The sequence below is a fragment of the Erythrolamprus reginae genome, chromosome 2 (genome assembly GCF_031021105.1).
Source record: "Erythrolamprus reginae isolate rEryReg1 chromosome 2, rEryReg1.hap1, whole genome shotgun sequence".
Lineage (NCBI taxonomy): Eukaryota > Metazoa > Chordata > Lepidosauria > Squamata > Dipsadidae > Erythrolamprus > Erythrolamprus reginae.
In genome coordinates, this window is record NC_091951.1 from 248,238,876 (window position 1) to 248,264,082 (window position 25,207).

Here is a 25,207-nt window from a genome sequence, read left to right on the forward strand (position 1 = left end):
ACTTCTTTTACAGTAGTCCTCATATTATAACAGTTCATTTAGTGTCCACTTGAAGTTACAGTGGCACTGAAAAAAATGATATGACTATTTTTCACACTTACATTGTTGTAGAATCGCCATGGCGGTGTCAAAAAATATTGGATACTTGGCAATGGTTGTAGTATCCCAGAGTGATCCCCTTTTGCAACATTTCTGACAAATAAAGTCAATGAAGAAGCCAGGTTCACTTAACAACTGTGTTACTAATTTAACTACTACAGTGATTCACTTAAAACATGTGGCAAGAAAATTCGTAAACTGGGGCAAAACTCACTTAACAGGTTTTTCACTTAAGCGTAGGACTATTTGTATCACAAGGCCTAACTCCTTTAATTTGTTGATAGTGTACTTTCAGTCAGAAATGCAAAAGCAAAATGCTTTAAGGTAGGTTTTCCGCACTATTGTTTAAAGAATTGGCCTGTGAGCAAAAAAATGTTGCACTTCAGGAGAGGCTAATAGATATTAACAATGAGAACATGGAATCTGCCCTACAATTACTGTGAGGAAACCATGGTTCCTGTTCTAAAGCCAGGAAAGTACCTCGAATTCCTTAATCTCCTTAAACATCTTCTTAAAACCAGGAGATTTATTTGAAATTAGTTCTCTTGACTGCTTGTTCCTTTATTGTCAATGGTTGGTCTTAAAAGGCAGAAGCTACCTATTGTTCTGGAGAGATAGTGTGATGGAATGTTGTGGGTCAGATTCTCAGGAGGGAGGGGATGCATTCCAGAGGAACAAAAGGCCTCTCAGGTGAAATAGTTTGTGTCCAAGAAAGAGGATGAAGACAGTCCCACCATAATAGTTTTCAGAATATATACTTGAGGTAGGTAATAGAGTGCTTCGGCTTGGCAAGATTCTGTCTGTAAGTGTGTAATCATTCTTGGTTTTGGGGGGCTAACAGATAAGGAAAAATGCAGAGCATGGTTGCTGGAATTCTGACCAGCATTTTTAACAGCAACTTCTCTCTAGTTCATGTGAGTAAGGAGGGGAATAAGAATAGAGTGGTGAACAACATTTCAAAACAATACATTGGGGAAAATGTTCTGGAATTCTTATCTTTGCAACTACTGGCCTGATCTGGCCCATTCTCCGTACTGAAGGAGCGGGTCCAGCAGTCACATGGGTTGCTCATGTCCAATCCGGTGGAACTGAGCCTAGTATTAAAAAAGCTTGCCGGATCCGCCCCTTCCCCAGAATTCGCTCAGTTCGCATATCCTGCGGTTGTATTGTGATAGCTCGTTCAACATTCTAACACCTTCCCTTCGATCTTTTCCTTCAAAAGTAGTAAGATTTATTTTATTATTATTATTTACTTGCACTTATAGCGCCAGCCGTTTGCGGCTCGGCTTTTTTCCTTTGGAGAAGTTGCGGTTTCGTTTTCCCCCGGCGGTTTTGCCGGTTACGATCCCAGCGGCCGCTTGTGGATTCTTCTAATCCTTTGGCCTGGAGGTCCTGGTGCAAGTATTAATCTATTGATTTATTGATTATTTATTGTATACAAAATATTTAAGGGCTTAATAAATACCTCCTGCGGAGTGAGACGCCTTCTAGTCTCCTGGACTTAGTCGATCGCTTCCCCTTTAAGAAATCTTCGGAGCGATTTTTTCGGCGCGAAGGCCTTCGCGCCCTTTTTAAATCTAGGCCTCTCGTGTTGGCCTCCTGCCAGCCGCGTAGGCCTCAGTCCACCGCGTGGATCCCGGAGCGGGCCTTGGGGGTCCCAGGCTAAATTCTCCACCGGCTAAGCCTCCAACCAGAGTGCCTTGGTTTTACTTAATTATAAAGTTTAGGGAGGCTGGCCCCGCTGGATTTGGGGGCACGAACTCTGGGTTTGCCCAGATTGTCCTCAAGTTTCAGCAGCTTCGAGGCCTCGAAGCAGGATCCATTCCTCTTGGGAAGTCCTTGAAATTCTTCTCCTTATTATTCAGTTATTGGCTCAGCCTTGTCTTCTGTTAATTGTCAGACTATGGCTACCTTTCCCAAGAGAGGCACAACTAAAGGTCCCAGAGAGGCCAGGCCTACAGGCGATGAGATTACTAGTATCCCCCAGGCCTCTTCCTCCTCTTCTCCAGGGGCCCGCCCCTCGACCAAGGTCACCAGGGCCGAGAAGAGAAGGGACCTAGCCCTACAAAAAATTCATGACAAATCAGCAAAACGTTTGAAAGTGCAGGCCCAAGTAATCAGTAGTCAAGACCCCCCAGAGGCTTCTAGTCTACCTCCTTCTGGGGTCCCTGTGTTATCTCTGGATGAGCCAAACCTAGACAGACCCCAACCTAACCTATGGGGCATAGGTCCAGAGGAACCAGATATTATTGAAGATTCCCCCCAGCCAGGATCCTCCCAGGCCTTTAGGGATTCTTCTGCCATTTCTGCTGATATTTCCAGTTTACCTCCTGAGTTCCAATCTATTTTTGCTGTGTTGTCCAAAGCCATTGATGCCAAACTCTCCACCATCAATGAGCTTCCCTTACCTCCTCCTCCTTCTCGTCCCTCCCGCCCCTTGGGTTCTTCCCCAGCGGTCAGGGCTCCTATTCAGGATGATTCAGATTCCTCACAGGACGAATATGAGGATATGGAGGATGATGAGGATCCTTTTCAAGGTTTATCAGATGATGAGGAATCCCAAATAAAGGTTCCTTCTCCAATTACTATTTTTCCTTCTCAATTATTCAAATCTCTCCTCCTCAAAGCTAGAATTTCTACGGGATTAGCGGCCCAGGAGAAACAAGCCTCCACCTCCACTGATCCCCCGGAGGAGAATTTACCCTACTTCACAGAGGAACAGGAGGATAACGAGGTAATTCCTATGCCTAAATTGTTTAAAGATGCTTTACTCAAACAGTGGGAATTTCCAGCCTCTGGCCTTAATCCCTCCACCAAGGACAGAAAGTTGTACAAACTTTCCTCTTCCTATGAAGAGCTTCTATCCTTTCCCAAACCGGATGAACCTGTCAAGATCCTTCACTCGGCAGCGGCTGTGCCAGGCGAGGCGGAGGAAGTCCTCCGCCCAGAGGACAAGCGCATTGAGCAAATGCTCAAAAGAGGATTCACCGCTGATTCCTGGGCCATTAAAAGTTCTGCAGCGGCTTCCTTTTTCTCCAGAGCCATGCTGCTGTGGCTTCGCCAACTTCAACAGCATATTCCTCCCGATGACTTGAGAGGTCAACAAGACTTCAACAAGGTCTTTGCAGCTGCCCAGTACGTGGCTGATGCCACCTTGCAATCTACTAGATTTTCTGCTAAGTCTATTGCAGCTTCTACAACGGCAAGAAGACTCCTATGGATTCGCCCTTGGCAAGCGGGAGTTCGCCAGAAGTGGCAGTTATCCCAGGGTCCCTTAAAGCGCGACCTTCTCTTCGGTGATCTTCTGGATCCACTCCTCACGGAAACCACGGATAAGAAGAAAGTTTTGGGTCCAACCACAAAAAAGGCTACCAAAACGCAGTCCTTTCGTCGCCCAGGGCGCCAGCAAGATCAAGCGGCTTCCTATCAGAGATCTCCAGGTCAGTATTCCCCCCGCTTTCGTTCCCAAGGTAGGAACTCCAGGGGCAGAGGGTTTCGCTTCCAAAGGGGAGCGTCCTCTAACAGGGCTTCAAAAAAACCTAGATGGTAATTTTTCCTCAATTCCCATAGGGGGTCGCCTAGCCCATTTCGCCTCTAATTGGCGTCTCTCCTCCAAGGACCCTTGGGTCATTGACACTGTTCAAACAGGCCTTCTTTTAGAATTTATTTATCCTCCCCCTAAACGTTTTATTTCCTGCCCTTCTCCCAGGTCCTCCTCAGATTGTAACCGTATGGAGGAGGCCATTTCTCATCTATTGTCCATCAGAGCCATTCAACCGGTCCCTTCCGGTCAGAAGGGCCTAGGTTTTACTCCATCCTATTTATGGTTCCAAAGTCCTCCGGAGGTTGGAGAGCTATTTTGGATTTAAAGAAACTAAACCTATTCATCAAATATAGGAAGTTTAAGATGCACTCCTTATCTTCTATTTTGGCCGCCATTCACACGGGAGATTTCATGGTCTCCTTAGACCTCACTGAGGCCTACCTTCACATTCCTATAGCCAAATGCCACAGAAAATGTTTACGTTTTTCCTTTCAAGGCAGGCATTTCCAGTATAGGGCGATGCCATTTGGCCTTTCCTCGGCCCCTCGGGTCTTTACAAAGCTCTTGGGGTCCCTGGCGGCCTATATCCGGGCGTTTCCCATCCACATTTTATGTTATCTTGATGATATTTTGGTCCATGGGAACTCCCTAGAGAAAGTGAAAACTGACCTTTCCGTCACCATGTCAGTCCTTCAGGACCATGGTTTTTCCATCAACTTTGATAAAAGTCACCTCCAACCTTCCACATCCATTTCTCACCTGGGATCCATTATTGATTCAGAATCCTCTCAGGTTTTTCTCTCTCCCGAGAGAAAACTCAGTATAGTGGAGTTAATTTCTAACATCTTATCTAATTCTTCAGTATCCATAGTAACTCTCTCTTCCCTTTTGGGGAAGATGGTGTCATGCATAGGCATCATTCCCTGGGCTCGCCTTCATGCTAGGGAACTCCAGTGGCTCCTGTTACCTTTTCAGAGATCGGGGCACAGCAACTCAAATCGACGCATTGTCATCCCACTAAGTGTTCGCAGATCCTTCAAGTGGTGGAAGTCTCCGGCCATGGACAGAGGATCCCCGTTCAGGTGCCCGGATCAATTTGTCATCACCACAGATGCCAGTCTATCGGGATGGGGCGCCCACGCCCAGGGGATGATAGCCCAGGGCACGTGGTCCCCAGAGGAAGCTTCCAGGCCAATCAATTGGCTAGAGTTAAGAGCCGTTTCCCTGGCTCTGAAGCATTTCTCTCCTCGCATTCCCAACCGGCACGTTCTCATCCTCACCGACAACATTGCCACAAAAAGCCATATCTGCAGACAGGGGGGCACGAGATCCAAGGCTCTCATGAGGGAGGCCCTCAAGTTGGGCCTCTGGGCGGAAAAACATCTCCAGTCGCTCCTAGCCGATCACATCTCGGGGAGCCTCAACGTCCAGGCGGATTGGCTATCCCGAGCAACGATAGACCCAGGAGAGTGGAACCTCCACCAAGACCTGTTCCATCAAATCAGCCTCAGATTCGGCCTACCAATCCTGGATCTCTTCGCGACCAATGCGAACGCCCAACTCCCTCGCTTCTTTTCCAGATTTCCATCCCCGGGAGCGGAAGCAATCAATGCCCTCCGGAGTCCATGGCCTCCAGGCCTACTCTACGCATTTCCTCCAATTCCAATCCTCCCGGACGTGATTCACAAGGTCCTCACCGAGAGGGCCCGAGTAATCTTAATCGCCCCTCATTGGCCCCGTCGGCCCTGGTTCGCGGATCTCCAGCAGCTGTCCGTCCAGGACCCTTGGCGACTCCCCGTTTCGGGGGATATGCTGCGGCAGGGGGCCTCTTTCCATCCAGACCCGGAGTGGTTCCACCTCACCGCCTGGCTGTTATCAGGAGAGACTTAGAACTGCGTGGTCATGACCCCGACTCAGTGGAGGTCATTCTAAAGGCCAGAAGGGGTTCGACCAATCGAATATACGACCACACGTGGTCCAAGTTTCACCAGTGGTGTCTACAGGAAGGTTTTTCCCCTCTGTGCATCCCCATACACAGAATTATTTCCTTCCTTATGCAAGGCTTCCATAAAGGACTTTCCACCAGTACCCTCCGGCGTCACCTGGCTGCCATTTCATCTGTCCTAGGGGGCCCCCGCAGACAGCCTCTCCGAGCCTTCCCTGAAGTTCAGGAATTCCTCAAGGGCATAGCCAACCTCAGACCTTCCAAGGTCCACAGGTACCCATCCTGGGATTTGCCACGGGTTCTCCATTCCCTCACGCAGGCACCATACGAACCCCTAAAATCGGCGTCCCTCAGGTACTTATCTTTTAAGGTAGCATTCCTGGTGGCTATTACCTCTGCCCGACGCATTTCGGAGCTGGCTGCCCTCTCAATCAGACAGGACCTTTGTCAATTCCATCAGGACAAGGTAGTCTTGCGACTGGACCCCACCTTCTTACCTAAGGTTAGTTCCATGTTCCACAGATCTCAGGATATTGTCCTACCTTCCTTCTGCCTCCAACGAGACCATCCCTTGGCGATTAGATGGCACACCCTGGATCTCACCAGAGCGCTGAGGATCTATATCCAACGCACAGGACCCTTTCGGAGGTCAGAAGCACTTTTTATAGCCTATCATCCCAGAGTCATGGGGGCCAAAGTGTCTTCTACAGTAATAGGCCGTTGGATCAGAGGGACTATATCTAAGGCCTATGAGTCGGCCTCCCTCTCAGTTCCAAGGAACATCACAGCGCATTCCACCAGGAGCGCAGCCACCTCGGCCGCTTGGGCGACTCAAGCCCCGTTGGAGGAGGTCTGCAAAGCAGCCACTTGGGCTTCGCCAAATTCCTTCATCAGGCACTACAAGATTGATTCTTACGCTTCAGCGGACGCTGCCTTCGGCAGAAGGGTACTCCAATCCGTTATCTCACACGATAGCAATCTAATCCCACCCTAGGGACCATCTATTGGGTATGTCCCATGTGACTGCTGGACCCGCTCCTTCAGTACGGAGAATAGGCGTTGATTGCTTACCTGAACGCCTCTTCTCGTACGGTGAGCGGGTACAGCAGTCACTTCCCGCCCTTGTATGTGTCTTCTTTATCTTTCTCTATCCTTCTTCCTCTAACAATGAGAGTTGAACACTGCAGAGCTTCACAACTGAGCCTAGTCTATGGATTCGCGAATTCTGGGGAAGGGGCGGATCCGGCAAGCTTTTTTAATACTAGGCTCAGTTCCACCGGATTGGACATGAGCAACCCATGTGACTGCTGTACCCGCTCACCGTACGAGAAGAGGCGTTCAGGTAAGCAATCAACGCCTATTTTCAGACTCAAAATTTATTTATTTTTTTGCTGATTTCTCTCCCTCTATGGAAGTTGTATTACTCGGTTCAATTTTTGGAGAGTTACTTCTTAAATCTATAAATAATACCACTTACCTATACATAACTTGTTTCCAAAGTTCCTGTGAATTTGAAAGAATAAAAACCCTTTTAAAATAGCAGCACATAAATCATTAGAGCTTATCTTGAAAATAATTTAAAATGTAATATTGGTGATTTAACACTAAACTGAAGCAATGAAAATCACATTTTTAAAAAATTAAGATTTATGTTTCTGAACAAATGTCTTCCTTGTTCCACAGTGCAAGGTAGTTTTAAATTACAGAAAGAAGGGGAAAATAATGTGTGTATCGTGTGCTTTAGGGAGTGATGTGTATTAATGTCGAGTAATATGTTTGACTCCAGCATTCCTGAACCTGATATCCTCTGTATGTGTTGGAATTACATCTCTCAACATTTCTAACCAGACCCAACATTTCCAGAAGGCATCAATTTAAGGAAGGCTGCTTGAGTATGAAATCTTCAAATAAATGTAGATTGCTTTTTCAGTTCTTAATTAAATGCAAAAGACAGTCACTACATACACATGAAAGTTTTGGCGAGAAAACAAGCAGTTGCAAATTACAATTAGTAGTTATCAGAATGAGGATAGATGGGAGATACTTAGAGTGGTGATTATTTTGCTAAGTTTCTGATTGTGGTAGTCCCAATCATTATAATGAGGCTTTATTTGTCACATAAAAATGTCTTAGATAAAATTAGTTCTTTTTTTCATATGATATAGAAATATTTTTGTTACCCTGTATTAGAAAAAGTGTTTGCACAGGTTCCAATGACTGATTTCTGTCCTTCTGTTTCCATTTTAGAAATCAACTACATGCTATGGAGATGAGATAAAGTTAAGAGAAGAGAAAGACCGCTATAGTGCCAATTTTTTGGAGTCTGCTAGTAATTGCACAACAGAACAAGACAAAATGGAAATTGAATCCCTTGTTGCAGAACATAGAGACACCATAGTTGGGACCTCAACATGTGCAACAGACAATCAAAGTCACTTGCTTTCCACAATTGCCAGTCACAATGGAATGAAAGAACGACATGAATCTTTGGACAGTGAGGTTGCTAGAGAGATCAGATATCTTGATGAGGTACTAGAAGCAAATTGTTGTGATTCTGCTCCTGATAACCCCTTTAATGGGATGGCTTCCTCGTCTCCTGAGAGAAGTGCACCTGTTGCTGTGGATGGTTCTAGTCCATCTGTTCGTATTACTAATGATCTCCCAGCACTCAGTGAGCATAATGGTGTTAAAGTCGGAGGACAAACACTTCCAACCCTTGAGCACAGCGGAATTAATGCAGCATCTGGGAAGCTAAAACCAAATGGCCATTTTGTAGAGATGTTGCAAGAGGAACCCTGTGACACTTTGAAAGTGCCAGTGAGCCCGTGCTCTTCCACAAGCTCAAGGTCATCCAAGGATGGAGAGTTAACATTGGCTACCATTAAGAAAGAAGCCAAGTTTGAGCTTAGAGCATTTCAGGAAGATAAAAAGCCATCTAAGCTTTTTGAAGAAGAGGATCCAGGAGAGAATTACAGAGTGCGTAAAGTGAGGCCTTCCGATGAGATAATAGAATTGGAAAAGGAGAGACGAGAGCTCATCCGAAGCCAGGCTGTCAAGAAAAATCCAGAAATAGCTGCAAAGTGGTGGAATCCACCCCAAGAGAAAACCTTAGAGGAACAGCTGGCTGAAGAACACTTGGAGTCTCACAAGAAGTACAAAGAACGCAAACAGAAACAACAGCAACAGCAGCCACAACCACTACCATCAATGCCTGTAAAGCCTGCCTCCTATCCCTATGCACCATCAGATTCAACTGATAAAAATCAAAAACTTGATATTGTCACAGAACAAATAGATTTTTCAGCTGCTCGGAAACAATTTCAGCTAATGGAAAATTCAGATCAGCAAAGCAATCCAGGTTCCCTGAAGCGTTCAGGGACCCCTAAAATGTTCACCATACAACCATTCTATAAACCAATAGGTCCATCCCAAATGGACCGGCGAACAATCTCCGTGACACAGCCTGTGACTGTATATGCACAAGCTGATAATAGTGAGGCAGCTACTACAAACACTGAGAAGCTGTCCTTCATCTCAGGTGACAGCATTAGTCAGAATGTCTCTGGTGGTCCTACAGGCCCGACTCTTTATGGCGACTCTACAAAGTGTGTTCAGGCCATCAAGATATGGTCGGATGATGACGAATTCACAAGTGCCAAAGCAGTCCTTACAGTGGTAAAGGATGATGAACAGAGCGTGTTAGATCAGTTCCCAAAATCAGTCAGTATTTCTTCTCCTCCAGAAGAACTAGACTCTGGTTTAGACGAACTCTCTGTCAGATCACAGGATACAACCGTGTTGGAAACTCTTTCCAATGACTTTAGCATGGACAATATTAGCGACAGTGGTGCCTCTAATGAAACAATTAACCCCCTTCAAGAAAATTCCCTCACTGACTTCTCCTTGCCCCAGACTCCACAAGCTAATACGCCTTCCGAGTGTCAAGATGTTCCAAAGTCACTTAGTGAACACGGTTTTTATTCTCCTTCTTCGCCGCTAGTCAACTCTGTGCTTGCTGAAGAGCAGTTGGAATATCAGGCTGATCTCCTGGTTCAAAGTGCTATTCAACAAGCCATCACTGAGCAGGCTAATAAAATGAATTATCAGCAAGCAAAGGATAGCATGGCCCACTCTAATGAGCAGGAAGAAGAAGAGCTGAACAGGGCACCGTATTCTGAGAACCAGCCTGGTTCAACGTTTCAGCCACCTCAGGTGTCCTCTCCTATGCAAGAGAAACGTGACACAACACCAAAGACAACTTCAGTTCAAGATTCTGTGCTCAGGGAAAAGCAGCCACCTCCTGTTGCTTACTCCATCCAAGTCGTCAGTGAGGAAGAAGTCAAGCCAGAAGTCAGCTATTTTAGTAAATATTCAGAAGCAGCTGAGCTTAGAAGCACAGCTTCCATTCTGGCTATGCAAGAAACAGAGGTGGCAGTAGGGCCTTTTAAATTAAGATCAAAAAAGCAGAGGACTTTGTCCATGATAGAAGAAGAAATACGGGCAGCCCAACAGAGAGAGGAGGAACTAAAAAGACAAAGGCAAGATATGCATCTAACGCAAAACCTTGTCACGAAGAGTGCGCCTCCACCATCCACCCGAACTGCATCTCACAAAACTGCACCAGGTAAGAATTTGGCGTTCAATATTTTCTTAGCCAAAGAAATAGTGGTTTTTTAGATTACAGTAGTACCTCTAGATACGAGCTGCTCCACGTGCGAGTATTCCAAGTTACGAGCCGCGACGCGAGCGAAATTTCTGTTCGACACCCGAGCTCAAATTCGGGATACGAGCCGAGCTTCCGCTAGGTGGCGCAAGAATCTCCTCGCTTCCCGTTATCTCGGCGTGAAAAACAAAGTCTAAAGGCATTCGTTCGAGATGCGAGTTGATCGACTTACGAGCTCGGGTCTGGAACGAATTAAACTCGTATGTCGAGGTACCACTGTATTTGGATACAAGTCCTATTGTTCCAGAACTTCTTTAACAAGTATTAATAAATGGCTTATTGAATCAGATTGGTTGTAGCACCATAATGTTCATCAGCTGGCCTTGAAAACAACTGATATAGTCTCCAGCATCTAATACAAATTAAAGATAAAACTTGAATCCTTTATTGGCCAACTGTGATTAGGCACACAATGAATGGTTTTGCATAAGCTCTGTCGTGCATAAGCTCTCCGTGTACATACAAATAAAGTGATAGGTCATAGGTCATAAATCATAGTTACAAACATTACTCATAAGATACAAACAAGTGATAAATCCCAGGATACCAATAGGGAAGATAAGAAAATATGAGATGAAAAAGATGAGACAATGAGAAGGATATTAGCAATATAGCCTACTACATGGGTAAATATCTTTACACCTAAGACATTGCTGTGAGAATTAGATGTGTGTTCGGCAGAGTGATAACACGGGGGGGGGGGGAGAGAAATGTCTTCATATCTATTTTTGGCATGCAATGCTCTATAGCAGTGATGGCGAACCTTTTTTTGGATCGCGTGCCAAAAGGGTGTGTGGGTATGCTAGCATGCATGCATGAGTCCACACCCCTTCCCTCCTCCCGACACATGTGTGCACCCTCCACGATGCCCCTGTGCATGCACACAATCCCGCCCATTCGCATGCATCCGCAGAGGCCTCACTGAAGCCTGGAACTGTAAAAAACAGGCAAAACGGAAGTTTGGAAAAACGGACTTCCGGTTTGCCCATTGTGCTGTTTTTACACTCCAGATACTTCAAGGAAACTTCCTGGAGCACGGAGTGTAAAAAACAGCACAATGGGCAAACCAGAAGTGCATTTTCTGAACTTCTGCTTTGTCCATTGGGCTATTTTTTGCACTTCTGGGCTTCAGGAAGCTTCCCTGAAGCGTGCGGAGGGTGAAACGTCCTTCCCCAAGCCCGAAAATCAGCTGGTCAGCGCACACATTTGGAACTGACATAGGGCAACATCTGGTGTGCCACCTGTGGCACCCATGCCATAAGTTCGCCATCACAGCTCTACAGCGATTTTCTGAGGGGAGAAGTTGAAACAGTTTATGTCCAGGATGTGAGGGGTCTGTAGATATTTTTTTCAGTCCTTTTTCTGGTTAATGCAGTATACAGATCTTCAGTGGAAGGCTGGTTTGGTTGCAGCTGTTTTTTCTACAGTGCTAACTATCCTCTGAAGTCTGTACCTACCTGTGTATACAGTAATCCCTCACTACTTCACGGTTCATCTTTTACGGATTCACTACTTCACGGGTTTTCAAAGGGGGCTTAAACCCATTAAATCCATTGAAAATTTAAAATCCATTAAAAATTCATAAAATTCTTCTACAGTACTATTGTACTCTATTAAAGAAACTGGTAGGATATCACATGTAATTCCAGCTGAGAAACATTATAGAATGACTGTTTAATGCAAAGGGTGGGTTTTAAAAGTCCAAATACTTGTTAAATACATTAAAAAACCTAACTTTCCTCTACTTCACGGAAATTTGTTTTTCACGGGTGGTCTTGGAACGCATCCACAGCGAAAAACGAGGGATTACTGTATTCTACAATATTCTCTGTCTGACCTATAGATGCCATTTATTTATTTATTGTGACTAGTAATAGTTCTGTATTCAGACCACTTTTGTGCTTCTTATGGCATTTTAGAGAAATTGGGGTGGGAGGGTATTGCTTGCCCTATAACTATTAACCAGTTTTATTAAATGACTCTGAATTTGTATGTGGATTTTACAAAAATGCTTCAAAAGTTCAAATATAGAATGTCCTTCATTATTCAAACTTTAGCTGAATGGAGCCATTGTGCATCCCTCACAAGGAGAGCTATTTTGGAAATAAATATTACTGACAGCTACAAAAAGAAATGGGAATTTTCATTGAAATTTTTATTGGTAGATCAAATTTTATATCAAAACAAAAACAAAATTAACATACTTTACAGTTTGAGGTTTGTTTTTGCAGTATTACCATCCATCTTAGTCTTATATAAGTCTGAATGCAGGTTTGTTCACTGGTATACACTGGAATAGTGTGTGTGTTTACACATATGTTCATATTATTGTTAATGTATATCATAAAATGTACTTCACATATGAATGGTATACATTTATGGTAAAAAGTAGAGCAGTTGGCAGCCACAACGATAGATTTGTGGGACTAGGAGACAATGGAAATTTGTTCTAGCAAAATGCTGCCTGTCAAAAAGTAATGTAGAATGTAAATTTTAATGTGTAACTGGAGAAATGTTAAATGTCAAGCCTATTCATATTCATATTCAGTATCCTTGAAGCCTGCGGTCAACTAGGTTAGAGACAGTCAGTGGTCAAGGAGAATGGACAGGAGACAGCTCCCTTTTGCAACCAAATTATAAAATACAATCTTGAGTGAATTTTGAAACATGCCTAAAATGAATTAGATTTTATGTTCCGTAGAAGTGGCCATTGCACATTGAAGATTATGCCTTTTATAAGCATATTTGGACTCTCGAGTCCAAAAAATGTCTTAAACTCGTAGTGTCCCAAGTGATCTACAAGGCAGCCTCTCCGAGTTCCCTAAAAAAGGAATTTTAGTCAGCCTTCTGTACAGGTAATCCTCGATTTACAATTCATTTAGTGACTGTTTAAAGTTATAACAGCACTGAAAACAGTAACCTATGACCATTGTTCACACTTAAGACCATTGCAGCATCCCCATGGTCACGTGATTTATATTTGTATGCCTGACGGCTGAGTCACATTTGTGGCGGGCCTTCGGGGGAGGGCCTTCTCTGTGGCAGCCCCAGCTCTTTGGAACTAACTAGCCCTGAGCTTCGTACTGCCCCTACCCTACTGGCCTTCTGAAAAGCCTTGAAGACCTGGCTCTGCTGACAGGCCTGGGGGCTGTGAGAACTAACAGCTTATCTCCAGCTGAAACATCTTTTGATTAGTAAGGGTGATGGTATGATTGCATTGACAGGATTAGGGTTTTTTATTGTTATACAAGGGTTATATTAAGGGTTTTTATTGTTGTTAATGCTTGAATTCAACTTTTTACTGTATTGTGTTATTGTTGTGAACCGCCCTGAGTCCTGTAGGATTGGGCGGCATATAAGTCAAATTAAATAAATAAATACATAAATACAGTGGTACCTCAACATACGAGTCTAATTTGTTCCAGACCCGAGCTCGTATGTCGATCAACTCGCATCTTGAACGAACGCCTTTAGACTTTGTTTTTCGCACTGAGATAACTGGAAGCAAGGAATTATTGCACCACCTAGTGGAAGCTCGGCTCGTATCCCGAATTTGAGCTCGGGTGTCGAACAGAAATTTTGCTCGCGTCTTGGCTCGTAACTTGGAATACTCGCATGTGGAGCAGCTCGTATATAGAGGTACTACTGTACATAAAAATGTGACAAGAAAAGTTGTAAAATTGGGCAAAACTCATTTAACAAATTTCTCACTTAGCAACATAAATTTTGCGCTCAATTATGGTCGTAAGTCGAGGGCTACGTATAGTGTGTGGCTAAATAGTTGGCCAAGAGGAATGATGAAATTACAAACAGCCTCATCTGGCAGTCTTATGCTACAAGTTGACACAGTAGAGTAGAATATACAAATGCACACCATTTATGGGCTGTAAATAGTTGTCTGACTTTTATTTTTACTTTCTGTTCCAAGGTACTGTATTGCTCAATTTTGGCACTAGTGGGATTTTAATTTGTTTCTTTCCTATGCAACACAAAATAAATGAAACAGAAAAATTAGTGCTATGATTTAGCTCCATCACCATCAGCTATGAGGCATGGGAAGTTCCCTAATTACATAATTTTGGAGCTAATATCATCTGCTAGAAGAATTCTTCAGAAACAGGAACTGCAAGTATTTCCTTTGCAAACAATCTCAGTTCCGGTTACAAATAAATTGGCTGAATTTTAATCACAGCAGTTCTGGGAAAGCAGCTGGATTCATCTTCACTAAGCTTGTGCTACTATTGTTCCTTGGAACCAATAAATATTCTCAACTTGTCTCACAAAATCAGATCAACCGAACCAGATCGTTGGTTAATAAATTACCACATTTTTATTTACCAGTAGTTTAACTAAAGGACATTTTTATATTACTTTGCTAGGATTTGAATGTGGGGCTGAGTCAGTATTTCCCAATTTGCAAGAGCATTTACCGGTAATTGCATAGATCAGTGGTTCTCAACATTCCTAATGCCACAAACCTTTAATCCAAGCTTCCTTTCTAATTGTGTACAGTGTTCCCTCGCTTTTTGCGGGGGATGCGTTCTGAGACTGCCCGCGAAAGTCGAATTTCCACGAAGTAGAGATGCGGAAGTAAATACACTATTTTTGGCTATGAACAGTATCACAAGCCTTCCCATAACACTTTAAACCCCTAAATTGCAGTTTTCCATTCCCTTAACAACCATTCAGATTATTACTCACCATGTTTATTTATTAAAGTTTATTTTAAAAAATATTTATTAAAGGCAGATGAAAGTTTGGCAATGACATATGACGTCATCGGGTGGGAAAAACCGTGGTATAGGGGAAAAACCCACAAAGTATTTTTTAATTAATATTTTTGAAAAGCCGTGGTATAGACTTTTCGCGAAGTTCGAACCCGCGAAAATCGAGGGAACACTGTACTTGTATTTATCAGCATCCACCCTTAAAGTGCACAGTTTTTCACGGTGTTCAAAAATCATCTACGCCAGCAGTTCTCAACCTGTGGGTCACGACACCTTTGGAGGTCACAAGGGTCACCTGAGATAATCAGAAAACACATATTTCCGATAGTTTTAGGAACCGAGACACCGCTCCTCTATCTGTCTCCAGGCGGTTCCACCTATATGCAAATAGACTACTGCCAAATGTAGTTCCTCATGTTGTGGTGACCCCCCCAACCATTAAATAATAAAATTATTAGGAAACTCAGGGTTGGGTTCTAAATTATCTCATTGTCGGTTCGCTTCGTACTGTGCTATGTTGCCATGCCTCATGGGCATGTGTTGCACTTTGCACGCGCACACATGTACAATGCTGACATTTTTTTAAAAAAGTGGGGGGCCCCCCAAAAAAGGTCCAAAACAAGATAGTGACGCATGTGCAGAGCCAGAAATTTGGCTTTTGTGCATGCTCAGAATTTCCCATGGTACAGTTTTTGGTGGGGGGGGTTGTGATTTTTTGGCAGTAGTCTATTTGCATGTAGGTGGAACCACCTGGAGACAGATAGAGGAGCGGTGTCTCAGTTCCTAAGACTATCGGAAATATGTATGTTCTGATGATCTTAGGTGACCCTTGTGAAAGGGTCATTCGACCTCCAAAGGCGTCATGACCCACAGGTTGAGAACTGCTGGCGTAGATGATTTTTGAACATCCTGAAACACTGTGCACTTTAAGGGTGGATGCTGATAAATACCAATAAACAATTAGAAAGGAAGCTTGGATTGTTCATACACCCAGATACAGGAAGATCACAGCAGTCTATGCAAAATATGACATTAAAAAACAAATTAAAAAATATGATGATGATGATGATGATGATGCACCTATATGTTATAACCACAAAGCTCACTGTTGTGAGAGCTTATACCGGTAGAAAAAAGAAAGGATCCTGCATTGCTTCTGTAAGATGTGTGTATGTGTTAGAGGCCAAATGACTCCTGATATGTAGCTCCTGATATTTCTTTGACATATTTTTCAGAGACCTGAACTTTGTGTGTGTGTGTGTGTGGTGTGTGTGTGTGTGTGTGTAAATAGAAGCACTGAAACTGGGTCCTTCTCTTATGTTTCGGGAGCATAAGCCTACCAAACAGATTATATACCGTATTTTTCAGAGTATAAAACGCACCAGAGTATAAGATGTACCTTAGTTTTGGGGGATGAAAATAGGCAAAAGAATCTGCTTACCGGGTATTCATCTGGTTAGCGTCCTTAGTCTGGTCAGCTTCAGCACATTATTTTATCCGCCAGGGTTTTGTTTTTTTTTAAAAAAACCTTTATTCAGCGAGAGCAACAATGAAAGAGCTGGCAAGCCAATAAGAGCTGGGGACACAATTAGCACCTGGAAAGAAACATTGGGAGCAAGTAGAGCAAAGACTTAGGGCTTGGAAAACTTTCTTTGCAGAGAGTAACAATGAAAGAGCTTGCAAGCTGGTAAGAGCTGGGAACATCGTTAGCACCTGGCTAGGGCTGAGAAAAATAGCTACATTCAGAGTATAAGATGCACCCAAATTATCATCCTCTTTTAGGGAGGAAAAAGGTGCTTCTTATACTCCGAAAAATACGGTATTTGAAAATTGGCACTTCTGACTTGATTTATTTCCTTTAGACAGAAACAGGCAAAGAAAAACAGGCAAAACAGACATAAGGTCTGATAGGAGAAGGTTGGTAATAACTCTGAATTTTCCATGAAAGTCCCATAATAAACAAGACTCGTTTTATGCTAAAAGACCAACCAGAGAATTGTCACTATTTTTTTTTTAAAGAATTGTATGTTCAGTATCTACTACTTCCCACTAGAACTAAATCAAGTATTATGGCCAATCATGTTTTATTTAAAGTCATGTCAAGCTGTATTTACCTTATTGAACTGTGTATTTATAATCAGATTATAAACAGAAGCTTTTCTTCAGAATTACAAGCAGTAAAGACATTGTTTATACTAATAGCCCATTTATAGCAATAGCACAAGTGTGGGGGAATGAAAATGTTGATCTGGAAACGAGGCTGGGAAGATTAACTTTCTCACTTTAAGCCTAGAGTCTTTCTAGTTCTTTCTTGGCCCACCACCCCAAAAACATTCCTGGTCTCATAGTTCTTAATTAGCAAATCTTAATTAGTATTATTTGTCCATATAAATACTTATTGATTGAATTCACCTTATGAAATCACTTATATCAAATTGTAAAACCTTATAGATTATAAAGTACACTGCCCCCTACCATATTTAAAACTATGGTATATGGTAGGGTGCGATCCTGCTGCAGCAAAAAATGCATTCAAACACGCAGCCGCATGTTGGATGCGTGTTGGATATGTTTTAAATCTGATTGATGCAGAGTTTTGGGATGCAATTTATGGACAGCAGTGTTACATATGTTCTGTTCGGGAATGGTGTGAAATGTCTCCTACATCTTACTTTCTGGGGATGCCTTATATTAGGCAATTCTGTGAAACCTCTCCTATGTCTTACTTTCAGGGGTGACTTATTTTCAGGAAAACAGGGTATTGGATATTTTAGACTCATTTTTACATTAATACTTGACAATTTTGTTTACTCTTTTAAAATTTCCGAATGCTTGAGCATCACTGTCCTGTTGTATCACAGATTTATACACTGCTCAAAAAAATAAAGGGAACAGTTAAACAACACAATATAACTCCAAGTAAATCACACTTCTGTGAAATCAAACTGCCCGCTTAGGAAGCAACATTGATTGACAATCAATTTCACATGCTGTTGTGCACATTCAGCGTTGTACAGAACAAAGTATTCAATGAGAATATTCCATTCATTCAGATCTAGGATGTGTTATTTGAGGGTTCCCTTTATTTTTTTGAGCAGTATGCTATACTTTTCATGCTATCACGCCCACGTATCCTTGCCACTTAATGTTTGAGTTTAAGAGAGCAGTACTTTGTTCTGCACAGGTCTTTCCACTGTTTTCAGTGAGGTATAGCGCCATCCAGCCAGGGGTAAAATTCAGTAGGTTCTAACAGGTTTTGGGAACCGGTAGCGGAAATTTTGAGTAGTTCGTAGAACCAGCAAATACCCCAGAGTAGTTCGTAGAACCGGCTGACCCCAGAGTGGGGTGGGAATGGAGGGGTTTTTTTCAATTCCATCTCCCAGAACTGGGGAGGGAATGGGGATTTTGCAGTATCCTTCCTCTGCCATGCCCACCAAGATCCGGTAGGGAAAAAATTTGAATTTCATCCCTGCATTCATCTGTACCGGATGTCTCATCTGTGAGCACTAGGAAGTTTCTTACAGGATATGACTGATGCTTCACGGCAGCTGTAGCTTTTTCTCATCTTGCTTTTATGACGCTGTTAATATTAATGAATAAACAGTTGCTTCAGAAAGACAGAAAGCAGGTTGCTGCTTTCTCTTTTGCTTTTGCTCAGAGATGTGTGTGTGTGTGTGTGTGTTTCCATCCTTGCATTGTGGTCTCTGAGACAAGACCCTTATGCCCTTGAACGCAATGAGAATTCCTCCAAATTAGAAAAAAAAATAGAATACACGCCCTGAATTCCTTCCTGACAAAATGTCATGTAATTTTGTGGACATACCCATGTGGTTTTCTTGGCAGCAGGGTGAATGTGGTTTACCACTGCTTTCCTCTGCAGTATTTTTACAACTACCAACTTCAACCTACCTGCCAAGATGATTTTGTATTTAAAAGTTAAATAGAGGTTAAAAAGCCATTGAAATTGCTGTTTGGGATTTCAAATAACTGCTTCTGCAGAAGCCCATTAAAATTCCCATGATGTATGTTTGTAGACACACACATACACACACAATATAATGCATATATTGTAATCATAGGCTGTTCCTATTACGATGTTCCAGGTACAGTATATTGTATAAAACTGTTTTAACTTTTATACATTCCATAAGAGAAGGAGGGAAAAGTAAGGTCTCAAGGGACAAACGTTTTACATAGTTGTCATCTGGAAACAATTCAATGAGAAAATTAAAAATGCAGTGACGGTAAAGGATTTTGCCCAAAAAAACCTCCCACATTTTTAATTAATTCAGCTTGTCACAGGTTGCATCATATATGCAGAAAATAAGCCAATTCATTCCAACTATTTTACTTTGCTTGCTTAGATTCCTACAGAATTATTTGTTAAATAAAGTTGGCTGCCATTTCAAATCCTACTTGAATAGAGTGATGTAAAAATCTGGATTAAAAAAAACCAAGTAACACAAATATAAATTTCCAATTTTTCCTTTGTAGATCAGGGTGGCTCTGACCTTACTGGCATTTCATAAGTCCTTGAAAGACCTGGAGCTCTGTGTCCGAAACTGAGACCCCTCTTAAGTGTGCAGGGACCTCTTTCTCTGATATTTTAGCAATTACGATATATGATTTATTCTCAGCTGCTCTTCATTTTATTAGTGTAAATGCTCTTTTTAAATGTTGTTAACCGCCCATAATCACTTGGTAAAATGGGTGACTGTATAAATATCAGAGGTGGAATTCAACAGGTTCTGACCAGTTCTGGAGAACTAGTAGCAGAAATTTTGAGTAGTTTGGAGAACCAGTAAATACCAACTCTGATTGGCCCTGTCCCCATCTATTCTCTGCCTCCCGAGTCCCAGCTGATCGGGAGGAAATGGGGATTTTGCAGTAACCTTTCCCTGGAGTGGGGAGGGAATGGAGATTTTACAGTATCCTTCCCCTGCTACACCCACCAGGCCAGAACACATCTACCAAGCCATGCCCACAGAACCAGTAGTAAAAAAAATTGAAGCACAGCACTGATAAATATATATTTTCAAACAATTCCTTCTCACCACTGTGGTGAATATATACAGTATATTCCTGTACCATTATGGGCCCTGTACCAAACGCCTGGAATTTTGAGAGTTCTGCACAGAATCTTAACTATTCCCAGCACTGCAGTCTTCTGGATAGAGAGTTCTGATGTCATTCCTGGAATCTGCTAGATTACATTATTATTGCATCAGGGCACCATAAATCTTTTTGATGGTGGTATAATTTTGAGAAATGACTTGCCCTTTAGATAAACTAAGGTTACAATTTTCATATCTTTTTGGCATCTTTAAAAATCTGTTCTACATTTTTGCCTTTTAATGAAGGTACAGTGGTACCTCATGATACGAACAACCTGAGATACGAACCCGGGGTTCAGAAAATTTTTGCCTCTTCTTACGAACTTTTTTCTACTTACAAACCCACCGCCGCCGAGAAGCCCCGCCGCCCGGCTGTTGCTTTTTGAAACAGCCGGGGGGGCTTCTCAGCGGCCTCCCGAACACCGAACCCGGAAGTTCGGGTTTGGCGTTCGGGTTCAGGAGGCTGCTGGGAAGCCCCCCGGCTATTTTAAAAGGTGACAGCCGGGCGGCGGGGCTTCTCAGCGGCCTCCCGAACCCGAAGTTTTGCCGAACTTCCTTTTAAAACAGCCGGGGGGTTCGGCATTCGGGAGGACGCTGGGAAGCCCTGCCCTCCGGATGTCACCTTTTAAAACAGCCGGGGGGCTTCTCGGTGGCCGCCCGAATGCCGAACCCGGAAGTTCGGGTTTGGCGTTCGGGTTCAGGAGGATGCTGGGAAGCACCCCCGGCTGTTTCAAAAGGTGACAGCCGGGCGGCGGAGTTTTTTTGCGGGGGGGTTTTCGTTGCACGGATTAATGGATTTTACATTGTTTGCTATGGGAAACAATGTTTCGTCTTACGAACTTTTCATCTTACGAACCTCCCCCTGGAATCAATTAGGTTCGTAAGATGAGGTATTACTGTACTTTACTATTTTTTCTGTTTCTACTTCTTTTCATTAAAAACCTGTATTAAAATACAGATGAATAATGGATTGAATTCAATTCTATAAGAGTAAAATAAATGTATTTATTTATTCAATTTTTTATGCCACCTTTCTCCTTAGACTCTGCGGAGAGGGGTGGCATACAAATCTAATAGATAGATAGATAGATAGATAGATAGATAGATAGATAGATAGATAGATAGATAGATAGATAGATAGATAGATAGATAGATAGATAGATAGAGACAGGCAGAGACAGACAGACTGACAGACAGACAGACTGACAGACTGACTGACTGACTGACTGACTGACTGACTGACTGACTGACTGACTGACTGACTGACTGACTGACTGACTGACTGACTGACTCAGGGCGGTTTACAACATGTTAGCAATAGCACTTGCTATTAAACGGAGCCAGCATATGCCCCCACAATCCGGGTCTTCATTTTACCCACTTCGGTAGGATGGAAGGCTGAGTCAACCTTGAATAGAATTTGTGCAAAAGCATTTTTTTTTTCATTTATAGCTTGGAAATATATTTGTTTTAGGTGGCACAATTACAGTATCTTTTAAGAATTTTAGATACCAAAATATTAGTTTGGCTTATTCTCATACGGGCTTATTCACAAGTACAGTATATACAATAGTACTTTTTAAAATGTGCTACCTGCAGGCAAGCCAATTATGTAATTAAAACACAAAAAATTCAAAGGTTAATGAAGAAATACTTGTAATAAAGGGTTGATTAAATGTAAAAAACAATGGTCATGGCATTTCATTCATAGGTGAAATATTTCAGACATTTCATAGGTGCCTTGCTCCATCCAGTGGTTGGGCTAAGCCTGTAAGGTAATTCTTATTTTACTATACATTGTGCTTCTATCTATTGGTGTAAGGTGCCTATTCCATATTAAGAATAGAATAGAATAGAATAGAATAGAATTCTTTATTGGCCAAGTGTGATTGGACACACAATTTGTCTTTGGTGCATATGCTCTCAGTGTACATAAAATAAAAGATACATTTGTCAAGAATCATGAGGTACAACATTTAATGATTGTCATAGGGGTCAAATAAGCAATGAAGAAACAATATTAATAAAAATCTTAACGATATAAGCATGTTAAAGTAATGAGCAAAGAAATAATGGATTCTTCTTGTATTACCAGGACTACCAGATCAGATTTCAAACAATCCAGATAACTAGTAGAAAGCTATGCTACCGCATAATGATTCAGAGTTATACAACCCAGATCCTTGACACCCTTATTTTCCTAAACCTATGACTTTTCTATTTCTTGTCAAATTAAGAACAATGAACAAGTAGTCCTCAACTTGCAACCACAATTGAACTCAAAATTTCTGTTGTCATTCGTTTAGTGAATTTGGAATTATCACCCTCCTTGCTGCAGTTCACACAATCACTGCAGTAAAATTAGTAATATGATTGTTAAGTGAATCTGGCTTCCCCATTGACTTTGTTGTCAGAAGATCGCAAAATAATAATAATTATTATTTATTATTATTATTATTATTATTATTATTATTATTATTATTATATTTGTATGCCGCCCCTCTCCGTATACTCGGAGCGGCTCACAACAATAATAAAAACAATATACAGTGTAACAAATCTAATAATTGAAAGAAAGCATCTAAAACCCCGTCATTTAAAAAACCATACAACCACAAGCATACCATACATAAAACTCTGTAAGCCTGGGGGAGGTGTCTCAATTCCCCCATGCCTGGCGATATAGGTGGGACTTAAGCAATTTACGAAAGACAAGGAGGGTGGGAGCAGTTCTGATCTCTGGGGGGGAGTTGATTCCAGAGGGCTGGGGCTGCCACAGAGAAGGCTCTTCCCCTGGGGCCCGCCAGATGACATTGTTTAGTCAACAGGACCTGGACAATGTAATGGCATGACCCCAAGACCCTGTAACATTCATAAATATGAGTCAGTTGAAATTTGATTATATAACCATGTGGATGGTATAAAGGTCATAAGTGTGAAAAATGATCATAAATCAGTTTTTCCATGGAGTTGTATCTCTGAATTGTCACTAAATTAACTGTTTGAAGTCTAGGACTACCTGTGTCAGCAATCTCAGAACCAACATCCTTGATTTCAAGCAGAAAATACCATTGCATTTTCAGTATACAAATACACTGTATTTGCATTGTGGATTTTGTAACACGGCTATGGATGAAAGACATTTAGTATTTAATAACTCTGAAGCAACCTGTTTTCATTATTGCCTCCTCTATAGAAGGGGTGTCAAACTCACATTGTCATGGCAACATCACAGGACATATCGGGACTTTTTTCCCTCTAAACCGGGTGTGGGTGTGGCCAGCGCACGACACATCCAGCCCACAGGTTTGATAACCCTGCTCTGGTTTTATTTTGTAAAATTAGAATGGAATCGAGGATCTCTACAAATTATGACACAGCTAAATCTATATTCAGAGAATGCAGCTTTAGCATCTGTAAGAACTTGCTCAGTCAGACATAAGTCCCCTAGTCTTGCATTTTTTATATAATTGAATATCGATCAGTAAAAAAAATTGGAACCCTCCTGCTTATTGGAATTCTTGCAATAAATGCTAGCTAGTCATAAGTTTGTTTTTTAATCTTAAATTTCTTCCTATACTGTAAAGATGTCTGAATTGTACATTTTACTTTTAAAGGACAATGATTAAAATGGGGACATTCTAGTTTAAAAAAAAAATTATATCAAAGCCATTTCAACTCTGCTTTTCAAGAGGTACAATATAATATACAATATACAAGAGGTATTAAGTGATTAGTTGTTAGACACATGTCTATCAACCAAACTATTCATCCATCTGTGAATGCAGGTTTTGATAATCTTGCAGCAGTAGGCCACCCATTCAGTTATGTGTCTCAGGAACTATTTATGCCTCCTGGTTGGTATAATGCAGGCTGATTCCAAATGTCCATTAATTCTTTCATATAAAATCTGTTGATCCTATATAGAAGCCAGAGAGGGGAAAAGTTATAATTGTTGTCCACAAAATGTGTTACCTGATTCCTGGTTAGTTTTTGCTCTACAAATCGGGACCAGCTATCAGTTTTCAATAATGTTTAGTAAGTTTCATCCATAGAATATGAAAATGTGGTAATATGACTTTTCTATTTGGCTCAGAAAAGCAATAAATTAGCTAAAGCCATGTCAAATATTTTGTTTTCAAAATAAATTGCCTACTTATTCTGAGTAGAACTGCTACGTCTCTGACCTCTAGTGGTAATAGTAATTTTTGTTCCTTGACTGAAATGTCCAGGGGTTTTTTTGCTTAGTGAATGTACAGAAAGGACATTGTTTTAATGATTTTAACACAAAGCAGTTTATGTCCATGGCTGTTTTTTGTGGAAATATAGAAATATAGTTATGTGTTTTCCTGTTGCTGATAATTAAAGAGATCATCAAAAGGAGGAAAGGAGAATATTTCTTTCTTCCTGTATTTCAGAATTAAGCATTAACCAGAATCATTATTATTTTAAAATATACGTTGGGGTGATTTTGTTTAATGTTTGACAGTTTAATCAGACAAATGTATTTGAGCCTTGAAATAGTGTAATTTCAAGTTTTATAGTGCTGGTATGAAATAATCAGATGCATTGAGGATCAGATTCCAGTTTACCTTTAATGTGTAGATACAGGTATTTAATTTTGACAGACTGGAGTGCTCTATGCCTAGCAAAGGCATTCAGATTCCTTGATCCAAATATTATTTCAGGTGATAGTGGTGCTGGTGCCATAGTTAGAATACAGTATTGCATGCTAACTCTGCCCACAGTCTGGAGTTCGAACCTGATCAGCTCAAGGTTGATTCAGCTTTCCAGCTTTCCAAGGTGGATAAGATGAGGACCCAGATTGTTAGGGGTAATATGCTGACATAGTAAACAGCTCAGAGAGTGCTGTAATGCTTTATGGAGCACAGAAGCGGTATATAAGTGTTATTCCTATTATTTCCTGAACCATTTGTATGGGAAAATGTGACTCCCTGATTACAACTGCTTTGTTGGCTACTAATCTATTTGCGGGCATAAATCAGAATTCTGATTGTGTCTGTTGGATCAAGCTCTTTGACAGATTACTTTGTT

General features: G+C 41.8%; 1 protein-coding gene across 8 annotated transcripts in view; it reads left to right on the forward strand.

The window, feature by feature from the left end:
* The window catches only part of PALM2AKAP2 (PALM2 and AKAP2 fusion), a 348,527-nt gene that overhangs the window by 307,838 nt on the left and 15,482 nt on the right, over positions 1-25,207 (forward strand). For all 8 annotated transcript variants that reach the window (XM_070742416.1, XM_070742413.1, XM_070742415.1 and 5 more), the window contains one exon: positions 7,836-10,212. In XM_070742416.1, the coding sequence (XP_070598517.1) occupies positions 7,836-10,212 (2,377 nt within the window). The remainder of the gene's footprint in view (positions 1-7,835; positions 10,213-25,207) is intronic.